General features: G+C 52.7%; 1 protein-coding gene across 7 annotated transcripts in view; it reads right to left on the reverse strand.

Moving 5' to 3' along the window:
- Positions 1-5814: 5814 nt before the first annotated feature.
- Positions 5815-27986, reverse strand: part of RBM10 (RNA binding motif protein 10) — a 29822-nt gene continuing 7650 nt past the window's right edge. For 2 of the 7 annotated variants that reach the window (XM_081793175.1, XM_081793172.1), the window contains exons 3-24: positions 20857-21040; positions 19170-19400; positions 17262-17331; positions 15262-15335; positions 13774-13860; positions 11643-11703; positions 11324-11500; positions 10777-10937; positions 10484-10581; positions 10310-10397; positions 9506-9692; positions 9254-9393; positions 9036-9153; positions 8850-8941; positions 8601-8765; positions 7490-7639; positions 7321-7386; positions 7053-7241; positions 6871-6945; positions 6452-6558; positions 6247-6376; positions 5815-6154 (exon numbers count right to left, since the gene is read on the reverse strand). In XM_081793175.1, the coding sequence (XP_081649301.1) occupies positions 6029-6154; positions 6247-6376; positions 6452-6558; positions 6871-6945; positions 7053-7241; positions 7321-7386; positions 7490-7639; positions 8601-8765; positions 8850-8941; positions 9036-9153; positions 9254-9393; positions 9506-9692; positions 10310-10397; positions 10484-10581; positions 10777-10937; positions 11324-11500; positions 11643-11703; positions 13774-13860; positions 15262-15335; positions 17262-17331; positions 19170-19400; positions 20857-21040 (2776 nt within the window). In that variant the 3' untranslated portion in view covers positions 5815-6028. Of the gene's footprint in view, positions 6155-6246; positions 6377-6451; positions 6559-6870; positions 6946-7052; positions 7242-7320; positions 7387-7489; positions 7640-8600; positions 8766-8849; positions 8942-9035; positions 9154-9253; positions 9394-9505; positions 9693-10309; positions 10398-10483; positions 10582-10776; positions 10938-11323; positions 11501-11642; positions 11704-13773; positions 13861-15261; positions 15336-17261; positions 17332-19169; positions 19401-20856; positions 21041-21448; positions 21605-27986 lie in introns of all 7 variants that reach the window. The other 5 variants (XM_081793178.1, XM_081793173.1, XM_081793174.1 and 2 more) reach the window with 5 other exon arrangements.

The following is a 27986-nucleotide window of genomic DNA, read 5'->3' on the forward strand; positions in this document are numbered from 1 at the left end:
TATTTTCCTTCTTATTTATCTTTTGCCTCACTTCAGAGAGACCTCCCCTGATACCCCATGCAAAGTAGTTAAGGGACTGCCTCCCTGAGGAAGTGGCATGTGAAAAGTGAGGAAGCAGGCCATGGGGGAAAGAAAGCATTCCTGACAGAGGGAACATTAGGTGCAAAGCCTTGAGGTTGGAGGTTCTTGTTTGAGGAAGAGCAGAAGGCTGTGTAGTCAGAGAGGGGTGAGGAAGGGAGAACACTGGGTGATGAGATCAGAGGCCATGTCAAGTAGGGTATTATAAGCCAGGCTGAGATGTTTGGTTTTTGTTCTAAGATTTGTGGGGAGCTGTAAAAGGATTTTAAGCAGAGGGGTCACATTATATAAATTACATTTTATTTTTTGTCTTTATCTATCTTAAAGATTATTTATTTTTGAGGGAGAGAGAGAGACAGAGAGCAGAAGTGGGGGAGGGGCAGGGCAGAGAGAGAGAGGGGACAGAGGATCCCGAGGGGACTCTGTGCTGACAGCAGAGAGCCCTGTGTGGGGCTCGAACTTACAAACCATGAGATCATGACCTGAGCCAAAGTCCAAAGTTTAACTGACTGAGCCACCCAGGCATACCTAAGTTATGTTTTAGAATAAACAAGCTGGCTGCTGTGTGTGTGGGGAGAGAGAACTATGAAGGAAAAGACGGGCGCAGAAAAACCAGCAGAGAGACCACTGCAAGAGTCCAGGAAGTCGTGAGAGAGGATCAGACTGAAATGGTAAGGGGCACCTGGGTGGCTCAGTCAGCTAAGCGTCTGACTTCAGCTCAGGTCATGATCTCACAGTTTGAGCCCTGCGTTGTGCTCTGTGCTGACAGCTCAGAGCCTGGAGCCTGCTTCGGATTCTGTGTCTCTCTCTCTCTGCCCCTCCCCCACTTGTGTTTTCTCTCTCTCAAAACTAAACAAACTTTTAAAAAGAGATGGTAAAAGTGGAAGTGGTGAGGAGGGATTTGATTTTGGATTGATTGCGAAGGTAAAGGCGCCAGGATTTGCCCAGAGATCAAATATAAACAAAGGACATGAAAAGTAGAAAGGAGTCCAGGCTAGACCCCCAGGTTATTAGCCTGAGGAGCTGGAAGGATGGATGGAGTTGTTATCAACTGACATGGGAAATCAGGTGTGGGGCAAGATCGGGAGTTTGTTTCTGGATATGTTACATTTGAGATGCATGGTGGACATCCGAGTTGTGGTATGTGTTGGTTGAGTGAGATAGTTGGGGACCAGGTGCGAAATTCAGGGGTTGGAGGGAGGCCTGGGACCGTAGATATAGGTTTGTGGACTATCAGAGGTGACAGCTGAAGCCATGAGTGTGGCTGAGTTCTTCTCTGAAGAATTGACTGCCCTCAAACGGATCTGGATCAGTGAGAGTAATTGAGGCGGGATTTGCACTTTCCCAAGCAAGAGGGAAGAGCAATCATTCCAGTTGGAGGGAATAGCTTGAGCAGACAGGGAGACAGAGAATCCCAGGCAGGCTCCACACAGGCAGCGCACAGCCTGACACAGGGCTTGAACTCCCAAAATGTGAGATCATGCATAACCTAAGCTGAAACCAAGAGTCGGACGCTTAACCAACTGAGCCACCCAGGCGCCTCTAGCTTTTTTTGTTTTTTTTTTTGTTTTGTTTTTTCTCTTTTTAAGTGAGAGTGATTTGAACAGTTGTGATGTGCGTATTTACTCATGCTTCCCAGCTCTGGTACATGCCAAGCCCTGTTCTAGGCACTAGGGACACAGCGGTGAGCAAGGCAAAAATCTCTTCCTTCGTGGCGATTTCGTTCCAGTAAAGGAGACAAACAATATCAAAAAGGAGGAAAATCTAGAGGATGTTAGAAGCTGAGAAGTGTTATGGAGAAAAGTAATGCAAGGAGGGAGGCACAGGGAGTTTGGCGGGGGAGGGTTTGGAATTTTAAACAGGGTAGCCAGGACAGGCCTCATTAAGGAGGTGACATTTGAACTTTCAAATAGCATGTCTCTTGCAGTCTGGAACAGTTCTTCAGTCTTCCCTTGACCTTCATGACCTTGATGCTTTTGAAGATGACAAGCCAGGAATTTTGTTGCATGCCTCTCAGTTTGGTTTTGTCTGATGTTTCCTCATGGTTGGATTCCGGTTCTGCACTCAGGGAGGAAATATCACAGAAGCGACCCGGACTCCTTACTTCATGCTATCATTTGGCTCATAATTTTAATACTGATAATGGTTGCTTTGTTCCTTTTCCCTTTGGAATGAACTCACATGTATTTCGTGGAGAGATACTTTGAATCTATGTAAATATCCTGTTCCTCATCAAAGTGTAACCGACCTGACCCACCGACTGCTAGTGTCAATGCTAGTTTTAATTTAGCATTGTATATATTTTCTAATTCCATCATTGCTGACAATTATTAGCATTATCAGTTGACATTCTCCTGTAAAAATATTTCCCTTCTCTATATTTACTCTTTCACCCATTCATTTATATAGGCATTCATTCATGGTTTCTTGAACCTTTATCAAGTGCTTTTTCTGTGGTTCAGATTACTATGTTTGTTTACTTTGGGTCCATTAATGTAGAGAACTACATTTATAGCTTTTCTGCACTTGATCTTAGCCAAAAGGCCGAGAAGCGATTCATTTATAGCTTTTCTGATACGGACTCAATTTTTGAATTCCTGGGATAAATTCTATTTGATCAAAACAGGTTTGCTAAATGTACTAATGGATTCATTTAGCTAAGAATTTGTTAAGGATTTTAACATCTACAGATATAAGTGAAATGGGCTTGAAATGTTCATGTACTGTCTCATCTGTTTCTGGGGGATGCCTGGGTAGCTCAGTCGGTTAGGCGTCTGACTCTTGATTTTGGCTCAGGCCATGATCCCAACGGTTTGTGGGTTCGAGCCCCATGACGAGCTCAGAGCCTGAAGCCTGCTTGGGATTCTCTCTCTCTCTCTCTCTCTCTCTCTCTCTGCCCCTTCCCTGCTCATTTTTCTCTCTCAAAATAAATAAACTAAAAAAAAAAGCCCCATTTGGGCCCTTTTTTGGGTGGGGAGAGGAAAGCTTTTGACTACTGTTTTAACCCACTAATTTTTGCTCTACTAAATTGATCTGTTCATGGAATGGTTTTGGCATTTTATATTTTTCTAGGAATGTATTCATTTCATCTAGGTTTTCGGGTATATGTTCATTATTTTTAAACGTTCTGTTACAACTATATTAAGTTCCCATCTTTAATTTTGTATTTGGTTTGTTTGCATTTTCTATCTTAATTCATCAGTCTTGCCAGAGGGTGTGTCTTTCCTCTGAATTTTTGTTTCAAAGATTCTGCCTTTAATTTTATGAATCTTGTTTTTCCCTATCTCCTCCATTTCTGCTCTTTATCATTTCCTTGCTTCTCATTCAGGTTTGTTCTGGTGGTCTTTTTCTAACTTTGGGTATAATTTACATATGAGGAAATGCTCAGATTTTAATTATACAGCTTGAATTTTTACCAAAGTATACACCTATGTGACCCATACCCCAGTCAAGATCTAGAACCTTTTTATTATTCCAGAAAGCTACCTTGCAACCCTTTCTAGTGGATACCCTCCCCACCTCCACCCTGCTCTATCACCAAAATGTGTTTTTTTAAGGATTTTTTTAATGTTTATTTTTTAATTTTTGTTAATGTTTATTTATTTTTGAGAGACAGAGACACAGACAGAGTGCGAGCAGGGGAGGGCAGAGAGAGGAAGACACAGAATCCAAAGCAGGCTCCAGGCTCTGAGTTGTCAGCAGAGCCCGATGTGGGGCTCGAACCCACAGACCGTGAGATCATGACTTGAGCTGAGGTCGGATGCTCAACTGACTGAGCCACCCAGGTGCCCCAGAATGTTTATTTTTTTATTTTTGAGAGAGAGGGAGAGAGAGCGCGTGCACGTAAGCAGGGGAGAGGGCAGGACGGAGGATCTGAAGTGGGCTCCTCACTGACAGCAGTGAGCCCGGTGCGGGGCTCGAACTCATGAACCGTGACATCGTGACCTGAGCCGCAGTCGGACACTTAACCGAGCCCCCCAGGCGCCCCTTAAAGATTTAAAAAAAAAACTTTTTTAATGTTTGTTTATTTATTTTTGGGAGAGACAGAGACAGAATGCGGGTGGGTTAGGAGCAGAGAGAGGGAGACACAGAATCTGAAGCAGGCTCCAGGCTCTGAGCTGTCAGCACAGAGCCCAATGCGGGGCTCACACTCACGAGCTGTGAGATCATGACCTGAGCTGAAGTCAGATGTTCAACCAACCGAGCCACCCAGGCGCCCCTAAAGATTTTAAAGTAATCTCTACACCCAACATGGGGTTCGAACTTACAACCTTCAGATCAGAGTTGCATGCTCTACCGACTGAGCCAGCCAGGCACCCCACCAATATGTTTTGAATGAGAACTTCACATGAACAGAATCGTATATAGTGTCTTTTTTGTGTGTCTTTTTTCATTCGTTTGTGAGAGATTCATTCATGTTGATATTTGTAACAGCACTTTGTTCCTTTTACTCCTGAGTTGTAGTCCATTGAACAGACCCTAATTTATCCATTCTCCTCTTGTTGGATGTTTGGGTTCCCGGTTTTTGGCTGCGGTGAACATAGCTGCTCTCCATGTACATATAACAAGTCTTTTTATTGACACGTTTGCATTATTTGGGGTAACTAAGAATGAAATTGCTGGGTCATAGGATGTTATGTTTACCTTTATATGAAACAGCCCAACAGTTTTCCAGAGTGACTGTACCATTTACTACTGCCAACCATGTACAAGGCTTCCTTGTTGTGGGATTCCAGAGCCCTGGGGGGTGGGAAGAGGGAAGGGAACATGTGGGTGCCTCCAGACTAAAAGCCACCCATCCTGAGACAGGTGGCCTCTTTCTATTCCTATTTCCTGTCCCTCTCCCCTCCCCCACACCCTCTTCCCTCAGTCCCTGGGCAATACCCCCACCCCAAATCAGCAGCATTATCACCTCTAGGGGGCCCCTTCTTTCTCACCTCGCCTCCTACAGCTGGTGCAGGGAGATGTCACTACGCGGGCCAGTAAGTGGGGGGAGGGGCTTTGTGCCGACTACTCTCCCCTTACCACCTCCCCTTCCACCTTCTGGTTTCACAGACAAGTATTTGGGGGAGGGGCCGTTCCTGGCCCAGTTTCTGGCGCAGCCCTCCAAGGCCAGGAGAGGGCAGCCCCAGCCTCATTTTCCACCACACCCAGACCAGTGCTGAGAGTATGCACGCACGCGTACTTGGGAATCACAGAGTGCAGATCGGTCCCTGGTGACCAGAGGGGCGGGTGCTATGCTAACAGCCATGGAGAGCACAGGAATGAGCGTGAACCCAAGCAGTCCTGATGGGGCAGCTGTGGGACCAGGGACTGGCAGGCTGAGCTTCTCTATCTCCACCCCTCTGGGGCCATCCGTTCACTGAGGGCGCAGCGGCAACTGGTGCCAGAGTGCCCACTGTCGTCCAACTGGGAGATGCCCTTGGACAGTCAAATGCAGTTTAGGTTTAGCCCTGAGATTGCACAGCAGGTGCAGGGTTCCCAGTGCTGGCGGGTTTCCTGGTATATCGAGACTTGCTAGACTTGACGACGGTGAGGGGGGCTGTGATCAGGATCCTGTGGGTTGGGGCACAGGCCAGAACTTCATGTTCAGTCCCCATGCACCAGACACTGCGAGTGCCAGCAATGCCACCCACCTCAGCCCGAGGAGGCCCCTCGTCCATCTGCGTTTATGTCCCTGTGTCTGTGTGGGTCACAAACCGTGCTGGCGCATGAGAAAGAGACGTGCAAGCTACGGACTTTTCAGCTTTTATTACAAAAAGAAGAGCATGATCCCAGCCCAGCTTTCCAACAAAAGTCACCAATTTAAAGTCTGACTTGGTCAGGGCCTCTCTGGCTGGGGAGTAGGCTAGCAGACAGGTGCAGGGCCCCACTCAGACCACCCACCACTTCACCCTCCCCTGCCCTGGGCCGGACACCCGACATATGTAGAAGCAGCTCTCACAGCTGCTCACTGGGCCTCGTTGAAGCGGGTCACCATTGTCTTGTGCAGTGTCTCCTTGTAGGACTCGGTTGAGGTGACCCCGTAGGAGCTGCCTCGGGCCCCCAAGCCGGAACCCCGCACCCGTGTCTGGGCCTATGTGAGGGAGGTAGGCCGTCAGGTGAGCGGTGGGATGGGGGTGCAGCAGAGAATGCTGGAAGATGGGGATGGGATCACAGAAGACTCACCTCAATGGGCGTCACAATGCCCTGCTTCTTCCGGCCCAGGCCACTACCTTCTTTCCAGCCCATGGCCTGGAGCATACGACTGCCAATGTTGTCGCTGCCCAGACCATCCCGTGTGGGCTGCTCAAAGTCCCTGCAGGGCCAGTGGGTACAGTGTGAGTGACCAGCCTGCCGGCCCTGGGTCCGCACTTCGGCTCTGGGCACTTACACAGAAGCTGCAGACATGCCGCCGTACTTCCTCCGCTTGGGCTCCGGTGGCTCAGGGATGCCGTACTTCTCTCTGCGTTCAGCTGCACGGTCCCGGTACTTCATTTGCTGAAAACGTGTGTGCGTGTGCGTGTGCATGTGTGTGAGGACGGGGGAACCGGTGGCTACTCGCAGGAAACATTAGGGGCCCCATGGGAGCTGGATCTGGCTAACAGGTCTGAGGTCCCGTGGGCAGGACATCGTGGGTGCGAGCAGCCAGCACGGGGGGAGTCGGGAAGAAGCCTCGCAGGGACAGGAGGTGAGACGGCTGATGGCAGCCAGGCAATATCCAGCTCAGGGACTTGAGCGCCAGCTGCCTGAGGGGACAGGCACTTGGCAAGGGACAGAGGGGATGGAGCCCAGGAGTGGGTCACACCTCACCTCCATGTCGTTCTTCTCCAGTGCTTCCAGCTCATTTTCCGACAGGTGCGCTCGTCGGTGAATCTCAAGGTTTTGCTGCAAGGGGACAGGCAGGAGGAGGTGTGAAGTGGCCGGGCAGGGCCGGGCCGGGCCGGGCCGGGCCAAGCAGAGCCGAGGTTCCCTGCCAATCCTCCCTCAGCCACCTTGTGTAGCCCAGAGAGCTGCTGGTGGCGGATGAGCGCCTCCTTGCTGGGGAACTGGCGCCGGCAAAGCAGACAGGCCAGCTTCTGCCAGTCAGTGAGCTTCTCCTCCCGTTCTGGACCCCCGCGCTCCTGCTCCTCCTCGCTGTCACTCTCCCCGCTGTAGGCTGCCACAAGGCCCCGAGGTGGGCTCTGGAGAACATGAGCGTAGGGGTGGGAGGTCAGGCCTGGCCAGATCGCCCGCCCCCCCCTTCCTGCTCCGACCACTCACTGGGCGGTCATCGCTGGCCAGTTTCGGGAGGTCCATGCTGGTGTGCTGTCTTTCAGCTAGTGCTCCCTGGGGAAGACGGACACACAGATTCAGGGACTCCACAGAGGGACCGTTGAGATGACAAGACTTGGGGCGGGGAGTGGGTAGTGGAGGGGTGGCCACAACACACCTTCTTCTCGAGGATGGCATAGCCAGCATCTGCGGTAGCTGATTCCCGCCTTTCATCGTCTCGCAGGGAGCTGATGGGCTGGAAGCTGTTTTTGAAGTTTTCTTTTTGCTTGTTGAGGCTGCGGGCCCAGCGTTCCATGTCCTTGGCAATCTAGGGGGAAGGGTGGGGGTGAGGCTCTCGGGGCCCCTCCGACTGCTGTAACCGCCAACTCTGTCCACTGCCCCTTCCCACCCCGCAGCCTCAAGCAAGAGGTGAGGAGACGGCCGTAACGGTCCCTACTTGTCGTCATTCTACCACCGGTGGCCCCCATCAAGCCCTCTTGGGCTGTGTCCCCCATTCTCCTGACAGGCACTCACACGATTCCGCTCTCTGTGGGCTTTCATATCGTCTTACCATTCCACGCTGCACAAAATGGCTTTCTCTGGGTAGGATTTTAACACACACCCGTGATACTCTGCCACACTCCACCTTCTGCTCCCCCTACCCCAGGCACAACATGACTTTTAGCATTTACCAGGTAGTCAAGGGAACACTTAGTTCTTACTCAGCACTTGGTTCGGCACTGAGCGCTACACCCAGACTGTCACACTCTTCTTCCCCAGGCAGACGCTGACGTTCCCTCCAACTGCCCACGCCCACCAAACGCTGCTGTGGCCGCTTTCCCACCCGCACCCCGAGGGGCCCACGAGAAGTTCTCTGGGACGGACAATCGGACACATACTCACGGGTGGGGTTCTGGGCCCAAAGGAGGTCTGCCTGCCCGTTCGTTTCCACAGGCAGGGTTAGCCTGGCTTCAGGCATGCAGGCAACCTGAGGGTTCCCACTGGGGGACAGGAAGGCTGACTGGGCTCGCTTGGATGGATGGCACTGGCCACGCAGAGAGGTGGGTGGCCCTACCACATACTGAGGAGACTGCCCTGGCTTGAGGTCAGTCACGCATCAAAGAGCAGAACTGGGCCAGGAGCCTGGTCTCTCTTAAGCACAATCACTGCCACCACACACACATCTGCCCTCCGCCCTTGGCAGTGGAAGGTTAAAGAGGATAGAAGCACATTCTTCATCGGAAGACACCACACAGCCAGCCAGTGACTGCTGAACCCCCAGTGTTCACCTGTTGGGCTGTCTTGGTCTTGTGCTTCTCCTTCTTTTCTTTACCCTCTTTCGAGGGGGCCCCCGTCTCCTTATGCCCATCGGCTGACTGTTCCAGGGCAGGGACGTAGGTCCGTCTCTCCCCGTCCCAGTACAGGTACTGCTGGCTCTGAGCGTTGTAATAATACTGGGGGAGGGGCAATGCAAAGGCATGAGGGAAGACCTTAAGGAGAACTGCAGACCCCACCCACTCCCTGGGCCACCCTATCACCTGGGAGTTGGGGTCATAGTAGAGGCCAGTCTGGGGGTCATAGTAGTAGCCAGAGGTCTCGTCATACTGGTAAGTAGACACGTCCGGAACAGCTGGGGGAGGGGAGGGGAGAAGGGGCGTCACGCTCTTCTGTGCTTTGCTAAGGAACTCCCCCCGCCCTCCCACCCACGGGCCGTGGCTACTCACGGTACTGGTTGTAGGACTCCTGGGCAGTGGGGCTGGTGGCTGGTGGCAGGGCAGAGCTGGGATGGGTAGGGCTCTGGAGCTCAGATTTGAGCACAGCGGGTGACATGATGGTGTATGACTGGTCACAGGGCCAGACAGGGGAACAGGGCTCAGTGTCTGCCAGTGCCCGCCCCCCCAGGAACCCTGCCTGTCCCCCAGGACGCCCTGGGCTCTCTCACCTGGCTGTTGGCAGCAGCGCCCTGGCTGCCGCTCGCCTCGGCTGATTGCTGGTAGATGCCAGGTGTGGCACCAGGCTGGGCACGGGAGAAAGCCTGCAGTGACACAGAGTCTGTCCCAGGCTCCAGGGAGGCCTCAGGACCTGTAAAGAGGGCCAGGGAGGGAGGGGGGGAGAATACCTGTTAGTGGTGGGGCCCAGGACCCCATGCCCGTTGACCCCCACCACGGGCTCAGAGAGAGATGCTGGGGCTCACCTGCTCCAGCTGGGTCCCCTTTGGTTCCAGCGATGCCGGGGCCCTTCGTGCCCTTGAGGTAGCCATGGGCATAGAGGGAGGACTCTGTGCCCTGGCTGCCGCCATAGCCCTCATCCTGTTGGTAGTAGCTGTAGTCGACCGGTGGCTCCTCGGGGGTGGCCCAGGCACCCTCCCCACCCTGGGAGGCCTGAGGGGCAGTGGGAGGGGCTCATTAGCAGAGGAAGGGGCGCAGGGGGAGGGGAACCTGCTAAGAAGCATCTGCCCACAGGTGAGGCTTGTGCCGGTCTGCCGATAGAAAGCATGCAGGCCTCAGACAAGTGAAGTGTGAGGGCCACCCGGCCACAGCAGGGCAGGACAGCGGCAAAAACAAGAAAGGAACGAAGACTTGTGCCAAAGTGCTCCCACGGCTGACACTGGTACGTGTGTGGCGTGGTTCGTGTGCTGGGTATCAGATCAAGGAAGACACCGTCCTCCCCTTCTTTACTCTCCTCTCCCAATTTTCTTTCAGCCACTTATAAACTCCGTTTCATTAAAGAAGTTGAAACAATTCAGGATGATAAAATAACCACCAAACAGAAGCGAAAAGCAGCTGTGATGGTGTTGAAGTTGAAAGCCTGGGAGGAGGTGACTGGGGAGGGAGCTGCAGCAAGGCACCCAAAGCCCACGGCAGCCACTGTGACAGGGTCTGGGGTCCACGGAAAGCCAAAACAGCAAGCCAGCCCTCCAGGCTGTGCAGAGAGGGCACGGGAGGGTCGAGGTGGCCCCGGTATGGGGATGCTGGGGCAGAGGGGAGTCTCTGAGTACCTGTGAGATGGCCCACTGGGCCGCAGCAATGGCAGTGCTGGCCACAGAGGCAGCATTGATGCGGCTGCCTTCATTGGAGGCCATGTCCCTGGAGAGGATGTCAGAGACTGGGAGTGAGACGCGAGGCCCCAGCCCAGGGGGCCAGCTAGGAAAGGACACAGGTGGAACCCTGACCTCTTAGAACCCTTGGCGAACTCAACGTTGATGGTCTTGCCGTCAATGGTGAGCGGTGGGTGCAGGGCCTGTAGGATCTGCAGTAGCTGGGCTGCTTCCTGGGGGGAGGAGGGGGTAGGCGGAGGCAGAAGGGTCAGGCCCGGGGAGGTCCCCGGCTCCACTGCCCCATTTCCAGGCTTGGAGCCGCGGCGGGGGGGGGGGGGGGGGGGGGGGGGGGCTGGGCTCGGGGTCCCTCCTCCCCGCCCCGGGGGCCGGGACCCTGGCCGCCCGGCCCCCCCCTGTGCCGCCCTCACCACGATGGTGGAGAGCTGGATGAAGGCGAAGCCGCGATTCAGTTGGGTCTGCTTGTCCTTGATGACGCGTACGTTGGAGGAGGACAGCACCGCATAGGGTGCCAGGGCCCCCAGGATGGAGTCCATGGTGCTGTGTGGGTTCAGGTTGCGCAAAATGATGGCTGTGGGAAGGGGCCCAGCATTAGGGGGCACCCCTGACACCCTGCTCCAGCCCTACCCTCTGGTGGCTCCCCACTGTCCCTCTTCTCTGGCTTCCATGTCTTTGCACCTGCTGCTTCCTCTCACCTCTTCCTCCTGGATAAACTCTGCTTGTCAGTCCAAGTCCCGGCTCAGCCACTCACCTGCTGAGAACCTTCTCAACACACCCCCAAAGTTGAGTCGGGCAACGCTCCTCTCCTGCTCTCCCTACATCACATGTGTGTCCCCCCACCAAGCAGAGAGACCCTGGGAGGGCTAAGTCCTGGTCACCACCATCTCTCTGCGCTTGGAGATTCTAGCCCAGACAGACACCCTAGGGCAGGGAGAAAGGAAGGAACAACTGACTCACTGTCATTGGCGTTCTCTGAGCTTGGCTCCGAGCCCTGTGACAGGGCTTGGGAGGCCAGCACTCCCTGGGCCTGGTAGGGCTGAGGCAGGGGGAGCAGGCCCTGGCTTAGCTCCCGTCCACCCAGAGGCAGCGTCTGCTGATCCAGCCTTGCGCCCAGGGGCAGCTTCTGCTCCGCCTCTGTCAGGGATGGCACAAGACAGGCTGGTGATGAAGAAGGAGGCTCCAAGGCTGGCCACCCTCCTCCCAGGACACCGGCCCCTCCCCCTCCTCCCCTCTCCCACCAAAGTCCCAGGGAGGTGGGGAGGTAGGAGGGCCTCACCTGACTTGGGCACACCACATTTGAAGCACTTCTCGCGGCGTTTGAAGTTCTGGACGCCACACTGTGAGGCACAGGCCAGGCCGTCAGAGCAGGTGGGGCTCTCCACTGTACCCTCCAAACTTGGATCCAGAGACCACCCCTCCCCCACCTCAGGGAACCCCACGATGCTCCAGGAGGGAAGGTCCCAGGGTCAGGGGTGGAAGGGGGCTCCGGCTGTCATTCTCAGTCTGTGGATCTTCCCTTCACACAGTCTCAAGTCTGTCCTCAGGGCCATCCCCTCAGCTCGGGAATCAATTCCCCCACCCCTGTTACAAGTGCCACCCCCTCCTCGTCCCTGTAGCAGGTTCCTCTTCCTAAAACTTGCTTCCCTGTTAGAGACCTTCAGTGTCTTCACCCCTAAAAGCCAGTGGCCACTCTCGTCAGACTCCCATCCCTCGTTTATCTCAAGAACTGGGTTGATTCTCTTGAGAAACCAGCCTTGGCCATCCCAGCCTCCAGAAACCCCCAACTTCTACCAAATCTCTCTCTCTGTTCCGTGGTCACGTAGTGCACACTGGTCCCATGCCAGGCTCTGCCCTGTATGCCAGGGCGTGGCCTCTGTCATCCTCGAGGCCTCACAGCAGGGGGCAGATGTAGCACAGGGAGGCAGGTTAGTCTGTGGGGACCCACGGAGGGGAAGAGGCCAAAAGGGGTATGGCTCACTTAGCTGGGGACAGTTGGCAGAGATATTTGATCTGGGAGGCCCAGAAGTTTGCTTTGGTTTTGCTGGGAAGCTATGGCTAGCGAAGGGAACAAGAGATTTTCTGTAGCTGGTGTAGGAAGGTGAGGCCAGACAAAAGCCAAAGCTGGAGAGGGCAGGTGAAGTTAGATTATAGAGGGTGGTCACGCTTAAGTTCAGAGTTGGCGAGGTCCTAAGCAGAGAAGGAAGGATGTGGTTAGAGGTGGTTTCGAGGAATGTTACAGATGAGAGGGTGAGAGAAAGAGGCAAGGCCAGAACAGCAGAAGAGGGGTCCACAGCTGGACAGAGCGTGTGACAACTGGTCTGGGTGGTGGGAATTGCAAGGGAGGGCATTTCTGTGATGGAAGTGACAGGACCTGGTGACCAAGAGGATGTGGGGAATAGAGGAGGGGAAAGGAGGGAGTTCCCTGCTTTTGAGGAGTCTCTGAAAATACAGGAGAGACACAGTGGCACTGTCACTTCGTCTCTACCTCTGCAGAGACATCAGACACCCTGCCTTCTGATAACACTTTCTTTTTAAACCAACGGTGCCACTCCCCTAGTAGGCAGAGTTCTTCTCGGGGAGCAAGTCAGGGCGTCTGCCAGCTCTCAGGACCACCGGCTGGCTGTGGGGTCTCGGGCCGCCTCGGGGCTGCTTGTGAGGCTGGCCCCAGGGGAGACCTGAACCCAGGGTGGCGTCCAGGGCCCCTGTGGTCAGGAGCAAGTCATGGCTCAAGGCTCACCCACGGTGGCACCCCTTTGAGCCTCAGCTTCCTCATAGGGAATACGACTCCAAGACCCCACAGCTTCTACCCTGGGCCTCTGGTGGACATGGCCTTGTCGGAGGGGCCATCAAGGTCGGGTCACCTGACTCAGGCTCTCACCATGCCCTGTGCTTTCTTTTGGGGGGGTATGGGCAGACTTAAAGGGTGCTAACCATGGGCCAGGTGTCGTTCCAAGTGTCACCCTCTCATCACCACACTGGAATCCTCCCAACCACCTCTGGGGAGAGGTGTCATCGCTATTCACATTTTAGAGAGGAGGAAAGCGAGGCAGAGATCAAGGAGGATCCGAGAGGGTCTAATTCCAGCCAGTCTGGCTCAGAGGTCCACATTCTGACACACCGCATTGTGCCTCCACTGTCACTAGTTGGTCCCTTATGTAAGTATTTGCTGAAAGCCCACTGGGACTTCAGCCAAGACCGTACTACGTGAGGGCAGAGCCTGGCGCCAATGAGAGCCCAGTACGCACAGGCGGGCGGGTGGGTGGGTGGGTAGACGGCGAGGAATGGTGGCTACTTGAGCTCAGCCAGTCCTCGACGCCTATGCCACCCCCAGAGGCCCCAGGGAGACAGACGCTGCCACCGCCGCCGCCGTCTCTATCCATGGCAACCGCTGCCCACCGCCCCTGTACCTTATTACACAGCCAGTCCTCATTGATCTTGGGCTTGGGGTCGCTGTAGTGCATGGACACCTTCTGGCCCAGGATGTTGAGGGAGTGCTGCGGGAAAAAGCAGAGCACAGTGAGGCCCGGGCAGCAGTGCCCCACGCACCGTTTCAGCACAGGAGAAGAGAGTGAGCGAGCCCTTCAGCTGGATGGATGAGGGACAGGGAACGGAGGGAGGTCGGAGAACGGACAAGGGAAGAAGGAAGGGAAGGAGGGAGGGAGAGCGCCACAGCCCTCGGGCGCAGCTGTTTGCTGCCTTTCCGGGCACGCGCACGCACACGTGAACACACGCCACCAGGCACACAGTGCTCGGCTGACCGACGCCTGCCGGACAGTGGGGGAAAACCCCCCACTCGGCCCTGATGCTGCCAGGCCACACCCAGGGCCAGCACTACACAGGCTACACTCGGGATGAGGGGGACAGGGAGGGGAGGGAGAGGAGGGGAGAGAAAGAGAGAGAGAGAGCGCACGCGCGCTAGTGCTGGAGAAGGGGAAAAAGAAAGAGCCATATTTAAGAGATGGAAGTTCCTGCTGTGAGGCTGTCTTCCCGGGGCTGGCTGGGTCCTGGGCCCACAGCATTAGGGCAGAGATGGCCCCAGGGCCGCCATGCTGAGCCCTGCTTCCACCTCTTCTGCCCCTTCCTTCCCTGAGGCTTTCCTTCGGTGCCCCACACCAGTGAGCCGGGCTCTGGGTGGGTAAGCAGAGCAGGTCCTTGGGTCTCTGAAGGTCCCAAAGCTGCTGGGTGGGGAGACCGTGCCAGGCAGGGGAGCAGGCTCCCTTCCCTTCCCTAGAGCAGGACTCTCTGCTGAGAGGGCAGGTCTGCCAGCAGCGGAATGGGGCAAGCGGTGACTTCCGAGGAGGGGTTAGGTGCAGGGGGCGGGCCGGGGCACCTGAAGTGAGTTCTATCACATCTGACTGCTACTTTAGATCAACAGAGCAGTGCTGGCCGCTCACACCGAAATCAAAAGGCCGAACTCACATGCAGGGAGAGAGCTGGCCAAACGGGACTTGCCAGTTAGTGTGCCAACAGCTAAGTCCCCCAGTGGCTAGGCTTCCAGTGGCGCCTGAGAGTGGAACGAAGTCCTGGCTCTGCCTAACCCCTGAGCAGGCTGGTCCCCGGGGACTGGGAGCCTCGGTGGAAGAACCTCCCCCCGCCCCCAGCAGCCCTTTCTCCAAAAGCTCGGCTGGGAAGTGGAGGGGCAGAGCTAATAGCATCTGGGAGGAAGGGGCCAGCGGTGAGTGTGGGCTCTTGATGGGAAGCCCGGTGGGTAGCAAGAGATGGGAAGAGGAGATAGTGAGGGTCAGGAAGGGGGAGAGAGAGAGAGGGGGCGGGGAGGGGGGATGGGACACAGGGCCACAGGGCAGGGAACTGTGTCCATAAGAATCAGGCGATGGGGAGCGCTCGATTACAAAGTAGTATTTGTTTGGGGGGGGGTTCAAGTGCGGCAAAGCAACCTGATTGGCTTCCATCCATCGTGTAGCGTCCTGCAAGTGACTAAACTCGACGAAGGCGAAGCCCCGGCTCTGACCTGGAGACAGCATTCAGATACAGACGCAGTGGGTTAGTCAACAGCTTTGGACACACGGCGTTCCCGGGGGTGGGACCCGAGGGGAGAGGACCAGGGGGGCAGAGAGGGAAGGGGGGAGAGAAAAAGAAGAAAGGGAGAGAGAGAAGTAATCAGAGAGAGAAAGACCAGGGAGTGGGAGGCAAGGCAGAAGGCCGGGAGGGGCAGGAAAGAGGAATGGGGGGGGAGGGAGTGGGGAGGGAGGGGGAGAGGAGATAACATACACGCCAACTGGGAAGAAAGAGAGAGGAGCTCAGGCAGACCTGCCTGGAGTGACAGAGACAGAGAGAAGGAGCTAGGAGGGAAAGGGTACACATAGAGGTCTGTCTCCTGAGAAGGAAGGAGGGCAGATGGGCAGGCTGTTGGCTCCACATGGGCCAGAATAAACACCTGAAGGGCGGGGCCCAGCACAAGGCTGGGGCACCCAGGAGGGGTCCTGTAACAAATGCTTCATCAAAGAAACAAAAGAGAACCTGGGCCAGGCTGCTCGGTGAGGCTAAGAAGGCTCCAGGCCCATCAGGAACCAGGGGGAGTTGGGGATATGATGTCACCTCAGCCTCAGCACAGTAAGGGGATGTGGGCCTCACCAGAGAGCCTCACTCAGGGCCAAGCTAGGAAGATTATGGCCACCCACAGTGCAAGTCCTCCGAGACAGCAGGAGAATGGGGGCCAGGATTGGCCTGGCGGCCCTTAAAGGATCAGTGAGGGCCTGGGAGAAGCGCCCAGGGCTACAGAGGGGGCCACACCTAGGACACCGCCTATGGAGAGAGAGACCAGAACCACCCTGTCAGTGTGTGGCGTGGCTGAGGTGAAGCAGAGCAAGACCTACATGCTATCAAGAGACTCCAGGCCTGGCCAGGGCTAGGAAAGGGATCCAGGGCTTGAGGCCACAGGAAAACAGCTCCTCCTTTGGAGGTGTACACACAGGGAGGGCTTAGATGTGGCGGGTTTGGGGGGGGGCATGCTTGATCTCCAAAAGAGTGACTATTAGGATGCACAGGAGGATGAAATGGTATGATTTGGGGTGAGGTAGGGAGGGACGGAGGGAGGAAGAGGGAGAGAGAGGGAGAGAGAGGGGGAGAGAGAGAGAGAAGAGAAATAAGGGGGGGGGAGAGAGAGGAAAAGAGAAAGAGAGAAGGGGAGAGAGAGAGAGAGAAGGGGAAAGAGAGAGAGAAGGGGGGGAGAGAGAGAGAAAGAAAGAAAGATAGATAGATAGATAGATATGGAGGTGTGGGGAGGAGAGAGATTGAGAGATGGAGAGAGAAGCCCAGGCAGTGAAGCCCCACTGTGCCTGCCTTGGGAAGCCTGGGCCAGAGGTCCTGCAGAGACAACTCCCCCCCCACCACCCTGCTAATCTCAGGCCAGCTCCAAGCAGCCTGCAAGAGGGAGGGAGGGAGGGAAGAAGCAAGGCCAGGAATCCTGGCTGCTCCTTGGGATGCACCCTGGGAGAAGAGCCATCCCCTGCCTCCCCTCTCTTGGGACACGAGGGTGGGGCCGTGTCAGACCTACTTTCTGGTCACAGGCTGTTACCAGAAAAACGTGAGGGGGATTGAAGGGAGGGGAAGGAGAAGAAGGGAGAGGGAAGGGAGTATATGGGGGTGTTACCACCTCAGATACTCAGAATCCCAAAGAGGAGGTTCCCCGGAGCCTGGCCCTGGCCCTGCCCCCGGGGAGCACTCAGCTCAGCGCTGCACCCCCTCCCCAACAGCCCCGGAGCTGTGAGGAGGGTGGGTCGAGGGGAAGAGAAGAAGAGAGGGCACCCCAAGCTGCCCATGCCCAGCCGTGGAGGGAAGGCAGGGCAGGGAGGGTGAGGGAGAAGACAGAAGCAGGAGGGAGACTGGAGGCTGAGGCTGGCCAGCAGAAGGGGAGGCACTGGGAACAAAAGCTCACCTGAGGATTTGTTCCGCATCAGCCGGACCTCCCGCGCTTGCACTCCGTGGGACTGCAGCTGGCCCCGGATCTGTACGGGGAGATACGGATTGGGGCAGGCTCAGCACACGGGGGGCCCCTGAGGGGCTGCCCGTGAGTGATGTGCATGCACTGCCTCCCCTCGCTCTCTCGGGGCTCTTCCCCGAGGGGCTGTGGCCCCGGCCCCATACCAGTACCCGGTCTCGGCGCTCGGCCCCAGACTTGCAGAGAGTGAGGGAAACAAAGGGGGCATGGTACATGGTACGAGGTGGGGCACGGCAGCACGGAAGACCCTCAGAGGCGAGAGCAACGAGAGAGCAAGCCAAGCGGAGCCCGCAGCTCAAGAATGGCCCAAGGGGCTGGTCTGATAACAGGCTTGGTGCAGCTGTGGGGAGGAGAGCTGGGACGCAGCTCTGGGACCGCCCTCCGGCTCACACCGAGACACCCAGGAAGCAAATACCAAAATGGGAGGGACTGGGTCTGGGCAGAGCCCAGCCACGCACCCTAGGCCGTGGGCAGATCGGTACCCTGGGCAGAGACAAAAAGGTGTGCTCACAGGGTGTGCAAAGCTTCCTGGATGAAGCCAGAGGGAAGCTGTAGAGGCAATTTGGGGTTTGGGCCAGGTGAGGCAGGGTCTCTAGGCCAGTGGTGCCTCTCGCAGAAGCCTGGGAGCACGTGCCAGGCATTCTCGGGTGGCGATTTTACTACCTCTGGGCCTCAGTTTCCTCATCAGGTGAAAAAGAAAGGAGCGCTCTCACTCTCGCGTGCGCGCTCTCTCTCTCTCTCTCTCTCTCTCTCTCACACACACACACACACAAGATCATGAGGACAGCGAACGTTCAGGGAGGGCTCTGGAAACAGCAAGAATGTGGCCTCTGGAATCCAGCTGCCCAGGTCCAGACCCCAAGTCCACTCTGCCACTCACGGGCTGAGGGACCTGGAACAAGCTGCTTCACTGCTGGGGGCCTGGCTTCCTCATCGGTAGGATGGAAACACACAGAGTGCCTTCCCCGCAGGGTGGCTGTGAGGATTACATGAGACCTGGCATGTGGCCCGCCCCGTGATAAATCCCCAACACATGTCAGCACAGAGCTACTGTCTGACCCTGAGCAGCATGGCTGGGCCAGACTGGAGAAGCTCCCGAATACACACGTGGGATTTTCTCTTTGACAAAATGGGCAGCTGGTAGATTTCGAAGGGGAGCTGAGCAGAGAATTTGGCGGGGTCAGAGAGGAGAATCGGGGAGGCTAATGAGGAGGCTATTCTAGTGGCCCTCTGGGGTTTTACTGGGGCTCGTTAGGGAAAGTCTGTATGAGAAGGAAACAGAAGCAAAGGGAGGAACAGGGAAGGAAATGTGAGAGAACTGAGCAGGGAGGCTGCCAGTAGCAGCAAAGGACATCAGAGAACACAGGGGTCTGTGGCCAGGCCACGGAGATTTGACGCTGCCGACAAGGGCGCGGGTGAGGGCATGGGGAGAGAATGTGAATAAAACCTCAGAAAACCCCATGGGGACCCTCCCCATCCCCAGGACTGCCGGGCCCTACATCATCTCTGCCACCAGGAATACCTGGCTCTGGGCCTGGGGAGCATCTGGCCCTCAGTCAACACATGCAGAACGGACGGATGAGCAGTGGAATGTTCAGGAGGAATGCTCTGTTCCCTCCCACACCCCACTGCGGCAGCCCCTTGGCCAAGCCAGCCTATCCGACACTCCTCCCTTCCAGACCAGGAGAGGACAAGGGCCTGCCCAGAGGACGGATCAGTGCTGGGGGAGAGAAGGGATAAAAGGTGCTGAGTTCGGGGTGAGGGAGAAGCTGAGGGCCCTGGAGGAGACCCAGCCTGGCCTCCTGCCCTGCCACCTGCCCAGGGCCACGAGGGGGGGGCACGTACGTCATCCTCAGTGGCTGCCTGTGGCAGCATCCTCAGCATGACGATGTTACTGGCCTTCTCCTCCTCCTCCTCCTCCTCATCCTCCTCCTCCTCCTCCCCTTGCTCGGTCCGATAGTCCTGGTCCCGATAGTCGCCGTCTCGGGGGAAGCCTGGCGGGCCGGTGGGGCTGTGCCTGTGCCGCCGCCGCCGCCTACGCTGAGTCTCGGAGCCCGGGGAGGCCTCGTAGGAATCCTGGCCAACAGAATAAGACGAGAGACACCAGACGGGCAGTCAGTCTGGGGTGGGCCTAGGGGCTGGCCGCTGGCTCTCTGAGGCAGGCAGGCTCTGAAAGCCAGGGGTGGGCGGGCTCCGGCTAAAGGCTCAGGGCAAGCAAAATGGGTAAGCCCTGGACTGCAACCCTTCTGGGGTGGGACACTGTCCCCAGGATGCCTGTTGGGGGCTGCCTTGGTGGGGAGTGGGGAGAGGCTGGTGGCAGTCCTGCTGTGGGGGAGGAACTCCCACAGACAGGTGACCAGATACCGCTTAAACCTCCTTGGGTCTAGGGTCAGCACACTAAATCCTGCCCTCTGTTTCCCCCTCTTCCTCGAGGACCTTGCAGCTCAGCCAGTATGTGCTCAACTGTTCCTTGATATCTCATCCAGAGCCGGTCAGCAGGGGCTGGCAAAGGTGTGAGGGCCACAGCCCTGCCCCCAGTCCCGATCCTCTGTCTGGCCAGTCTTCTATCACCACCAGGCTCCCTCCTAACATGGTGTGGTCACTAAATTCTTGGGTGTCACCCAAGCCATCCTTCCAGGACTAAGCAGGCCAGGCCAGGGTCCATACCCCTTCTGCCCTCAGGGAGACCAGATAACTCGGCGCTCCACTCCCACTCTTCCCACAGGGGCTACCCACGGCCCCCTGGTGCCCCAGAGACATCCAGGCACATATCACAGCTGCCACTGGGGAAACCTGGCTGCCCAGCAGAGTTCTTTGCACTGGACTCTCCCAGAAGGCAGCTGGTGGCTCACACTCTGTCCTCCAGGACTGACTTGCAATAGTACCCTTCCCACCCTGCTACATAGGAGACCTGCCTGCTTGCTTGGACCTGGGCCCGGACGGACTATCCTCTCAAAGTGGGGTTCCCCTAAGGCAAGTCTGTTGCTTCTCCTCAGACGGTGAACATCACGCCTCCCCTCCTCAGGCTAGGGCTAACTACCCAACGTGGAACTGGCTACCCCCTGAGCTCAAAGGAGAGGCCCCAGAGGGTCTTTTCCTTTTGTGCAGGGGCTCTGCTGCCCCTGGGACTGCCCATGGTCGGGCCTCCCAGGGCTGCTCTCTTTGGTGATACCCAGTTTCCCCATGGCCCTCCCAACCCCAGATGCTGGATCCCATGCAAGAGGCTGTTCAAGGGCCCCAAACTGGCTGGGAGCAGGCGGTAAAGGGCTTGCAGTGAACCGTGGACCCAACTGAACAACAGGGAAGAAGGGAGAGAGGTGATGGCCAGGGGCCCTCAGAAGTATAGAGCCAAGCATGTGGAAGTCAGGGAGACCCAACTTGGGAGAGAAGCCCTCAGAGAGGGGAGCAGGGACAGACCCTCCAGGTGAGACAAAGCCACTGAGCACAGTCTGAAGGTATGGGAGCCAAGAGCTAGCTGCACGTGGTGCTACAACCAGAGGCCCTGCAGGCGCCTGTCCGCCCCGGTGCTCACCTCTGCACTCTGCTCCTCGGACGAGTCATCATAGTCGTGCTTGCCCTCCTGGCTACCGTACTCGCGGGGATATGAGCGGTAGTCCATGTCCCGGTAGTCATGGTCTCGGCTGCGGCTCTCCCCCCCATCGTCCTGCGAACGGTCAGTGGCTCCGTAGCGGCCAGTCCTATCCCCACGGCCACCTCTGAGGGAAGAAGGATAGGGAGGAATTAGAGGGCAGTCCTCTTGGGAAGGTGCAAGAGGTGACGGGGGCTCCCACCCACTCACTCGCTCTAGACTCTTAGATCCCAATCCCGACAGGGGTCCCGAAATCCTGACTCCACAGCAAGGGGAGCTGGCTCCCACCTCTCAAACCCAATCCGCTTCCGCTTCCCTTGGCCACCTCCCCCAGCCCCTGCCGGGCTTCCTTCACAGGGCCCTCGGGTGTAGCCCTGGGGCCAGTCTCACCTCCACCAGGCCTCTCCCAGCTCATTCTCTACACCCCAAAGATAAGCAAGTGTTCCAAAAGCAAAGCCAATCAAGCCCAACCATCGCACTGCACTCCCTTCAGTGGCTCCCTCTTATTTGGAAGATGAAACAACAAAATGCTCACCCAGATCCCGCAAGGTCTGCAGGGTATGTGGGGGGAGGTCTCTACTGACCTCTCTTCCTCTGCCCCATGTTGCACCGTGCTACCCTGCCCCTCTGTTTCACGGTCACCCCGTTAGCACTGGCAGCTGTTTTGTTGAAATTTCTTCTACCGCGATTACTATAAAATAATTATCTCAAAGTTGATTTCATGTGCCTTTTTTTTTTTAAAAGATCTTATTTTTAAGTAATCTCTATATCCACCGTGGGGATTGAACTTACAACCCTGAGATCAAGCGTTGCGTGCTCCACCACCTGAGCCTGCCAGGCATCCCTCACGTGCATTTCTTTGATGATTTAAAGAAGTACTAGACCGTGTTCTGGGAAAGAGGGGACAACACCTAGAGGGTCCCCTGCCCTATTTCCCAAAGCTTAGCTTAGTACCTGGTACTTAGTGGGTGTCCAATAATTGTTTGATAAAATAACGATTTAAAAAATGTTCTAAAATCAACCAATACAGGTTTACCTAAAACAAGAAAAAACAGGGCGCCTGGGTGGCTCTGTCGGTTAAGCGACTGACTTTGGCTCAGGTCATGATCTCACAGTTCGTGGGTTCGGGCTGACAGTTCAGAGCCTGAATCCTGCTTCGGATTCTGTGTCTCCCTCTCTCTCTGCTCCTCCCCCATTCGCATTCTATCTATCTCTCAAAAATAAATAAATGTTGAAATAAAAAAAGAAAAAACAGACATGACCATAGACTACTGCTAGCAGGTCCCAATCCTGGTCAGGAACAACACTTTTAGAATGTCCTTTATCAGGGGCGACTGGGTGGCTCGGTCGGTTGAGTGTCCGACTTTGGCTCAGGTCATGATCTCACAGCTCATGAGTTCAAGCCCCGCTATCAGGCTCTGTGCTAACAGCTCAGAGCCTGAAGCCTGCTTCAGATTCTGTCTGTCTGTCTGTCTGTCTGTCTCTCTCTCTCTCTCTGCCTCTCCCCAATCACACTCTTTCTTCTTCAAAAATAAACATAAAAAAATTTTTAAAAAAAGAATGCCCGTTATCAACACCACTATGAACACCATTTTAAAATACTAACTGAACCAAATAAGAGAATAAAGAAAAATGGTTAAAAGCTGGAAAAGAAAGGTAAGATTACCATTATTTATAAATGATATAGGGATATGCCTACAAAGCCTAAGAGAATCAACTGAAAAATGATTATAAACAATAAATCAGTAAGAATGCTGGGTACAAAAGTAATATGCAAAAATAAATACATTGCCTGTATTCGAGGAGCCACCATTTAGAAATGGGAAGATCCCAGGGCACCCAGGTGGCTCAGTTGGTTAAGCGTCTGACTTCAGCTCAGGTCATGATCTCACAGTTGTGAGTTCGAGCCCTGCATCAGGCTCTGTGCTGACAGCTCATATCCTGGAGCCTGCTTCGGATTCTGTGCCTCCCTCCCTCTCTGCCCCTCCCCGTCTCGCACGCTGGGGCGCGCACACTCTCTCTCTCTCTCAAAAATAAAAAATAAAATCATTCAAAAAAATAAAAAAAAAAAAGAATGTAAAGATTCCAAGTATAACTAAACCAAAAAGGTTAATTACACAAACACAAGATTTTATGACTATACTTCACACATATAAACCTGAATATGTTTAAAATGGGTCAAAGATTTGCAATGACATGGATGGAGCTAGAGTATAATGCTAAGCAAAATAAGTCAGTCAGAGAAAGACAAATATCATATAATCTCACTCACATGTGGAATTTAAGAAACAAATCAAACAAGCAAAGGGAACAAAGAGAGACCAAGCAAGAAACAGACTCTTAACTATAGAGAACAAACTGATGGTTACTGGGGGGGTGGGAATAAGGGGTGGGGATTAAAGAGTACGCTTCTCATGATGAAAAAAAATTTAAAGGGTCGCCTGGGTGGCTCAGTTAGTTAAGTATCCGACTTTAGCTCAGGTCATGATCTTGCGGTCCATGGGTTCGAGCCCACGTCAGGCTCTGTGCTGACAGCTCGGAGCCTGGAGCCTGCTTCGGATTCTGGTTTCCCTCTCTCTCTGCCCTTCCCCTGCTCTCTCTCTTTCTCTCTCAAAAACAAATAAACGTTAAAAAATGTCTTTTAAAAAATTTAAAAAATCAGGAAAATGTGAAAAGAAATGCAGTGTCCCATGGTAAAAACAATACTGATAAAAATAAAATGGGTAAAAAATTTAAATGGAAGAATTGAAACCGTAAAAGTAGATGAAAACATGAGATGATTTCTAGATAATCCTGAAATGGGGAAAACTATGACCCAAATCCGGAAGCCATAGAAGATGATTAAAGTTGACTATATAAAAATAAAACACTTCTGCCTGGAAAAGAAAACCATCATGAGTAAAGTCAGGACAAACTAACTGGGAAAGAGTATGGGAAGAGAAAGAGGAACAGAATTCACAGAAAAGAAATACAGATGATTTATATTTGAAAAGGTGCTCTATCTCATAATGAAGGATGGAAATTAAAACCACATCAGATAGGGGGCACCTGGCTGGCTCAGTCGGAAAAACGTGTGACTCTTCATCTTGGGGTCGTGAGTTCGAGCCCCATGTTGGATGTAGTGATGACTTAAGTAAATAAATAAACTGAAAAAAAACCTACACTGGATAGGCCATTTAAAAATAAACGTTCAAAATTTACTTTTGTAGGGGGGCCTGGGTGGCTCAGTCAGTTAAGTGTCTGACTTCGGCTCAGGTCATGATCTCATGGTTCGTGGGTTCAAGCCCCCCGTCGGGCTCTGTGCTGACAGCTCGGAGCCTGGAGCCTGCTTCGGATTCTGTGTCTCCCTCTCTCTCTCTCTCTGCCCCTCCCCTGCTCACACTCTGTCTCTGTCTCTCTCTCAATAAATAAACATTTTAAAAAAATTTTTAAAAACCACGAAAACTTAAAAAAATAACATCTATTTTTGTATGTTTTTAAGTCATTTTTATTTTACCACAAAGTACATTCATGATGCTGTTGCGGTCATCACCACTATTTCCAGAACCTTTTCATCATCCCAAACAGAAACTCTGGACTTTGCTAAACAACAATCAATAACTTCCCACCTGCCCTACAACTGCCAGTCTACTTTCTGCCTCGTCTAGGTGTCTCATATAAGTAGAGTCATATGTGTCCTTTTGTGTTTGGCCTATTTCACTTAGCATAATGCTTTAAAGGTTCATCTAAGTTGTGGAATGCATCGGAATTTCATTCCTTTTTATGGCTAGACACGTAAGTGCGTATGCATGTATGTACGTACGTACGTAAGGCATATACATTCATCTGTTGATGGCCACCTGGGCTGCTTCCACCTGCTGGTTGTTTTGGATGTTGTGAAGAATGCTGCTAAGAAAACTGGTATGCAAGTATCTGTTTGATTCCCTGCTTTCAATTCCTTTGGATAAACACCCAGGAGTGGGGTTGCTGGACCATATGGTAGTTTTAGATTTACTTTTCTGAGGAACCTCCGTACTGTGTTCCACAGCAGCTGCGCCGTTTACATTCCCATCAGCAGTGCACCCAGTTTCCAGTTTCTCTACATCCTCACCAACACTTGATATTTTCATCTGTTCAAGTCTTTTGTCCCTTTGTGAATGGAGTTTTTCTGTGCGGTTGTAGGAGCTCTTTATATATTCTGGGTGTTAATCTCTTATCAGATATAGGATTTGCAAATACATTCGCCCATTCTGTGGGTTGTGTTTTCATTCTCTTGAACAATGTCTGTGGTTGTGCTTAAGTTTCTAATCTTGATGAAGTCAAACTTTATGTTGAAATGATTTTAGATTTACAGAAAAGTTCAAAGATAATAGAATTCTCTTATACCATTCACCCAGCTTCCCCTAATGTTAACAGGGGACAAATGTGATCATGCTGCATTTGTCAAAACTAAGAAGTTCACTAAATTACAAACTTAATTAGGATTTCACCTGTTTTTCCACTACTATCCACTTTCTGTTCCAAGATCGAATCCAGGATACCACACTGCTTTTAGTCATCATGCACCTTTAGTCTCCTCTGGCGCATGAAAGTTTCTTAGTCTTGCCTTGTTTTTTTTTATGACCTAGAGAGGTTTGAAGAGCGCTGGTCAGGTATTTTGTAGAATGTACCTCCACTTGGGTTCGTCTGTCATGTTCTTGTGATTAGACTTGAGATTATGAAGGCTATATTTTTTTGGGAGAATACAAGAGAGGTGATCTGCCCTACTGATGGCACTGTATAAGGGGCACATGGTATCAACATGGTTAATCACTGGTGATGCTGACCTTGATCATGTGGCTGTGGTGGGGTCTGCCAGGTTTCTTCACTGCAGTTTCTCTTTTTCCCTTTCTACACTCTGTTCTTTAGAACTGAGTCCCTAAGACTAGCCCACACTCAAGGGGTGGGGGGGGGGAATTAAGCTTTGCCTCCCAGAATGGGGAGTATCTACATATATTATTTGGAATTCTTCTACATGGAAGATTTGTGATAGAACGTTTCTAATGCAATATATATGCAGAAGTCCAAATGTTTGACAACACACTGTTGGTAAGGCTGTATGGGAAACAGGCACTCTCCTATTGCTGGTAGGAGTGAAAATGGAACAGTCCCTACGGAGGAGAATTTGGCAATGGCTGGCAAAACGAAAAACCTACCCTCTAATCCCCAATTCTCCCGGAAATTTAATGTACCAATACACTTGCACACATACAAAAACATCATTCAATAGAGTTCTATTTATAACAGCAGATGACAAGAAACTTACAAGAGTCAGGAAAATTCTGTTAAAAAAAAAGACTAATGAGGGGGAGAGGAGCCATGCCAGATATTAAAATATATTATATACAAAGGTGGCAAAATTGAAGCACAAATGGACGGATCAGTGAAGTGGAACAGAATCCATACTATACAAAAACACACATGGAAATTCAGAGTAAGCCAAAGGTTGCATTTCAAATGAACAAGGGGAAAATGGATTAGTCAATAAATACCAGTTGCAACAACTGTCTGGCCCAGAGATCAGCAAACTACAGCCAGTGGACCCAATCCAGTCACCTAAATAAAGTTTTCTTCAACACGGTTATACCCGTTCACACACATATTGTCTGTGACTGTTTTCAGCCGAGTAGCTGTGACAGAGACCGTGTGGTCTGCAATGCCAACGATATTTACTATCAGGTCCTTCACAGAAATTTAAGAAAATAAAATTTGTTCATCTACCTCACTTCTTATACCAAGTAAATTCTAGATGAATCAAAAATTTAAACCCCTGAATAGAACCCGTAAAAACATTAGAAAGAAAACAGAAGATAAAAGTTAATCACCCCAAGAATGGGGAAGGCCTTTCTAAGCAAGACAAAACCCTGAAGTCATAAAAAAAAAAAAAACAACTGATAAATCTGGCTTTGTAAAAAGTTAAAAATATGTTTAAAAATACCATAAACAAATACACATGTCACAAAGCAAGCATGGTAAAATATTAACGGTAGAATCCAGTGGATGGGTATAGAGGTATTCACTATGAAATTCTTTCAACGTTGTTGTGTTTGAAATTTTGTAATAAAATACTAGAAAAACACCATAAAGCTCAAAGATAATTAACAAATGGGGAAAATAAAACGTTTCCAGCTATCTGGTTGGTTTCCAGTTTTTCCCAATTTTTCGTTCATTTATTCATTCAACAAATATTAATGTAACATTTGCTACGCATTGAGCACTGTTCCAGGTGCCAGGGATACTGCTGTGAATAAAATGAAGTCCCTGTCCTCGTGAGCTTGCTCGGAACCCACAATTTTTTTTTACGATAAATGCCTGGACAAGAAGTAGCTGGTGTGAGTGGTGTATGTTTAAGGTTTTTGGTATGAGCAATATGTCTTCATGTTTGCTCACCACAGTTATCCCTCAATAGTTGAACTCTAGTCATCAGAATTTAAGAACTGAACAGAGCTGAATAAATGTTCAGGTGAAATCCTGAACTGTGACATTCAGCATCTAAGCCACATCAATTTGCGTATCGAACTCTTGCTATCTAAACTCGGGAACAGAACGGATTTGGACAGTAAAAGATACTTTTCATTGGCCACAGAGCACTTTGACTACACACCTTCCAAAGACAGAGCCTGTTCACAATGCATTTCTACGAAGGTGGACTGAACCATGTGAGGACCTCCACAAAATGAATATATTTCTGAAAAACATAAACTGCCAAAATTGGCAAAAGAAGTAGACAAAACCATCATCAAAAACTCAGGCCCTTTTAAAGCTGAGTTTTACTGAGCATTCAAGGGACAGATAATTCTTGTACATGTTCCTCCAATAAAGAGAGAAATGGCAAAAGCTGCCCAAATCATGCCATAAGGCTATGTTGGCTCAATGTCAGATGAATACTAGAGAAGGAAATCATAGGACCACTTTACTGAGGGACACAGATGCAAATATCCTAAATGATACAGCATCTAATCAAACATAACTTTTATTTAAAAAAATTTTTTTTAATGTTTATTTTTGGGAGAGAGACAAAGTGCAGGTGGGGGAGGGGCAGAGAGAGAGAGAGA

This window comes from Panthera onca, chromosome X (assembly GCF_046562875.1).
Source record: "Panthera onca isolate mPanOnc1 chromosome X, mPanOnc1 haplotype 2, whole genome shotgun sequence".
Lineage (NCBI taxonomy): Eukaryota > Metazoa > Chordata > Mammalia > Carnivora > Felidae > Panthera > Panthera onca.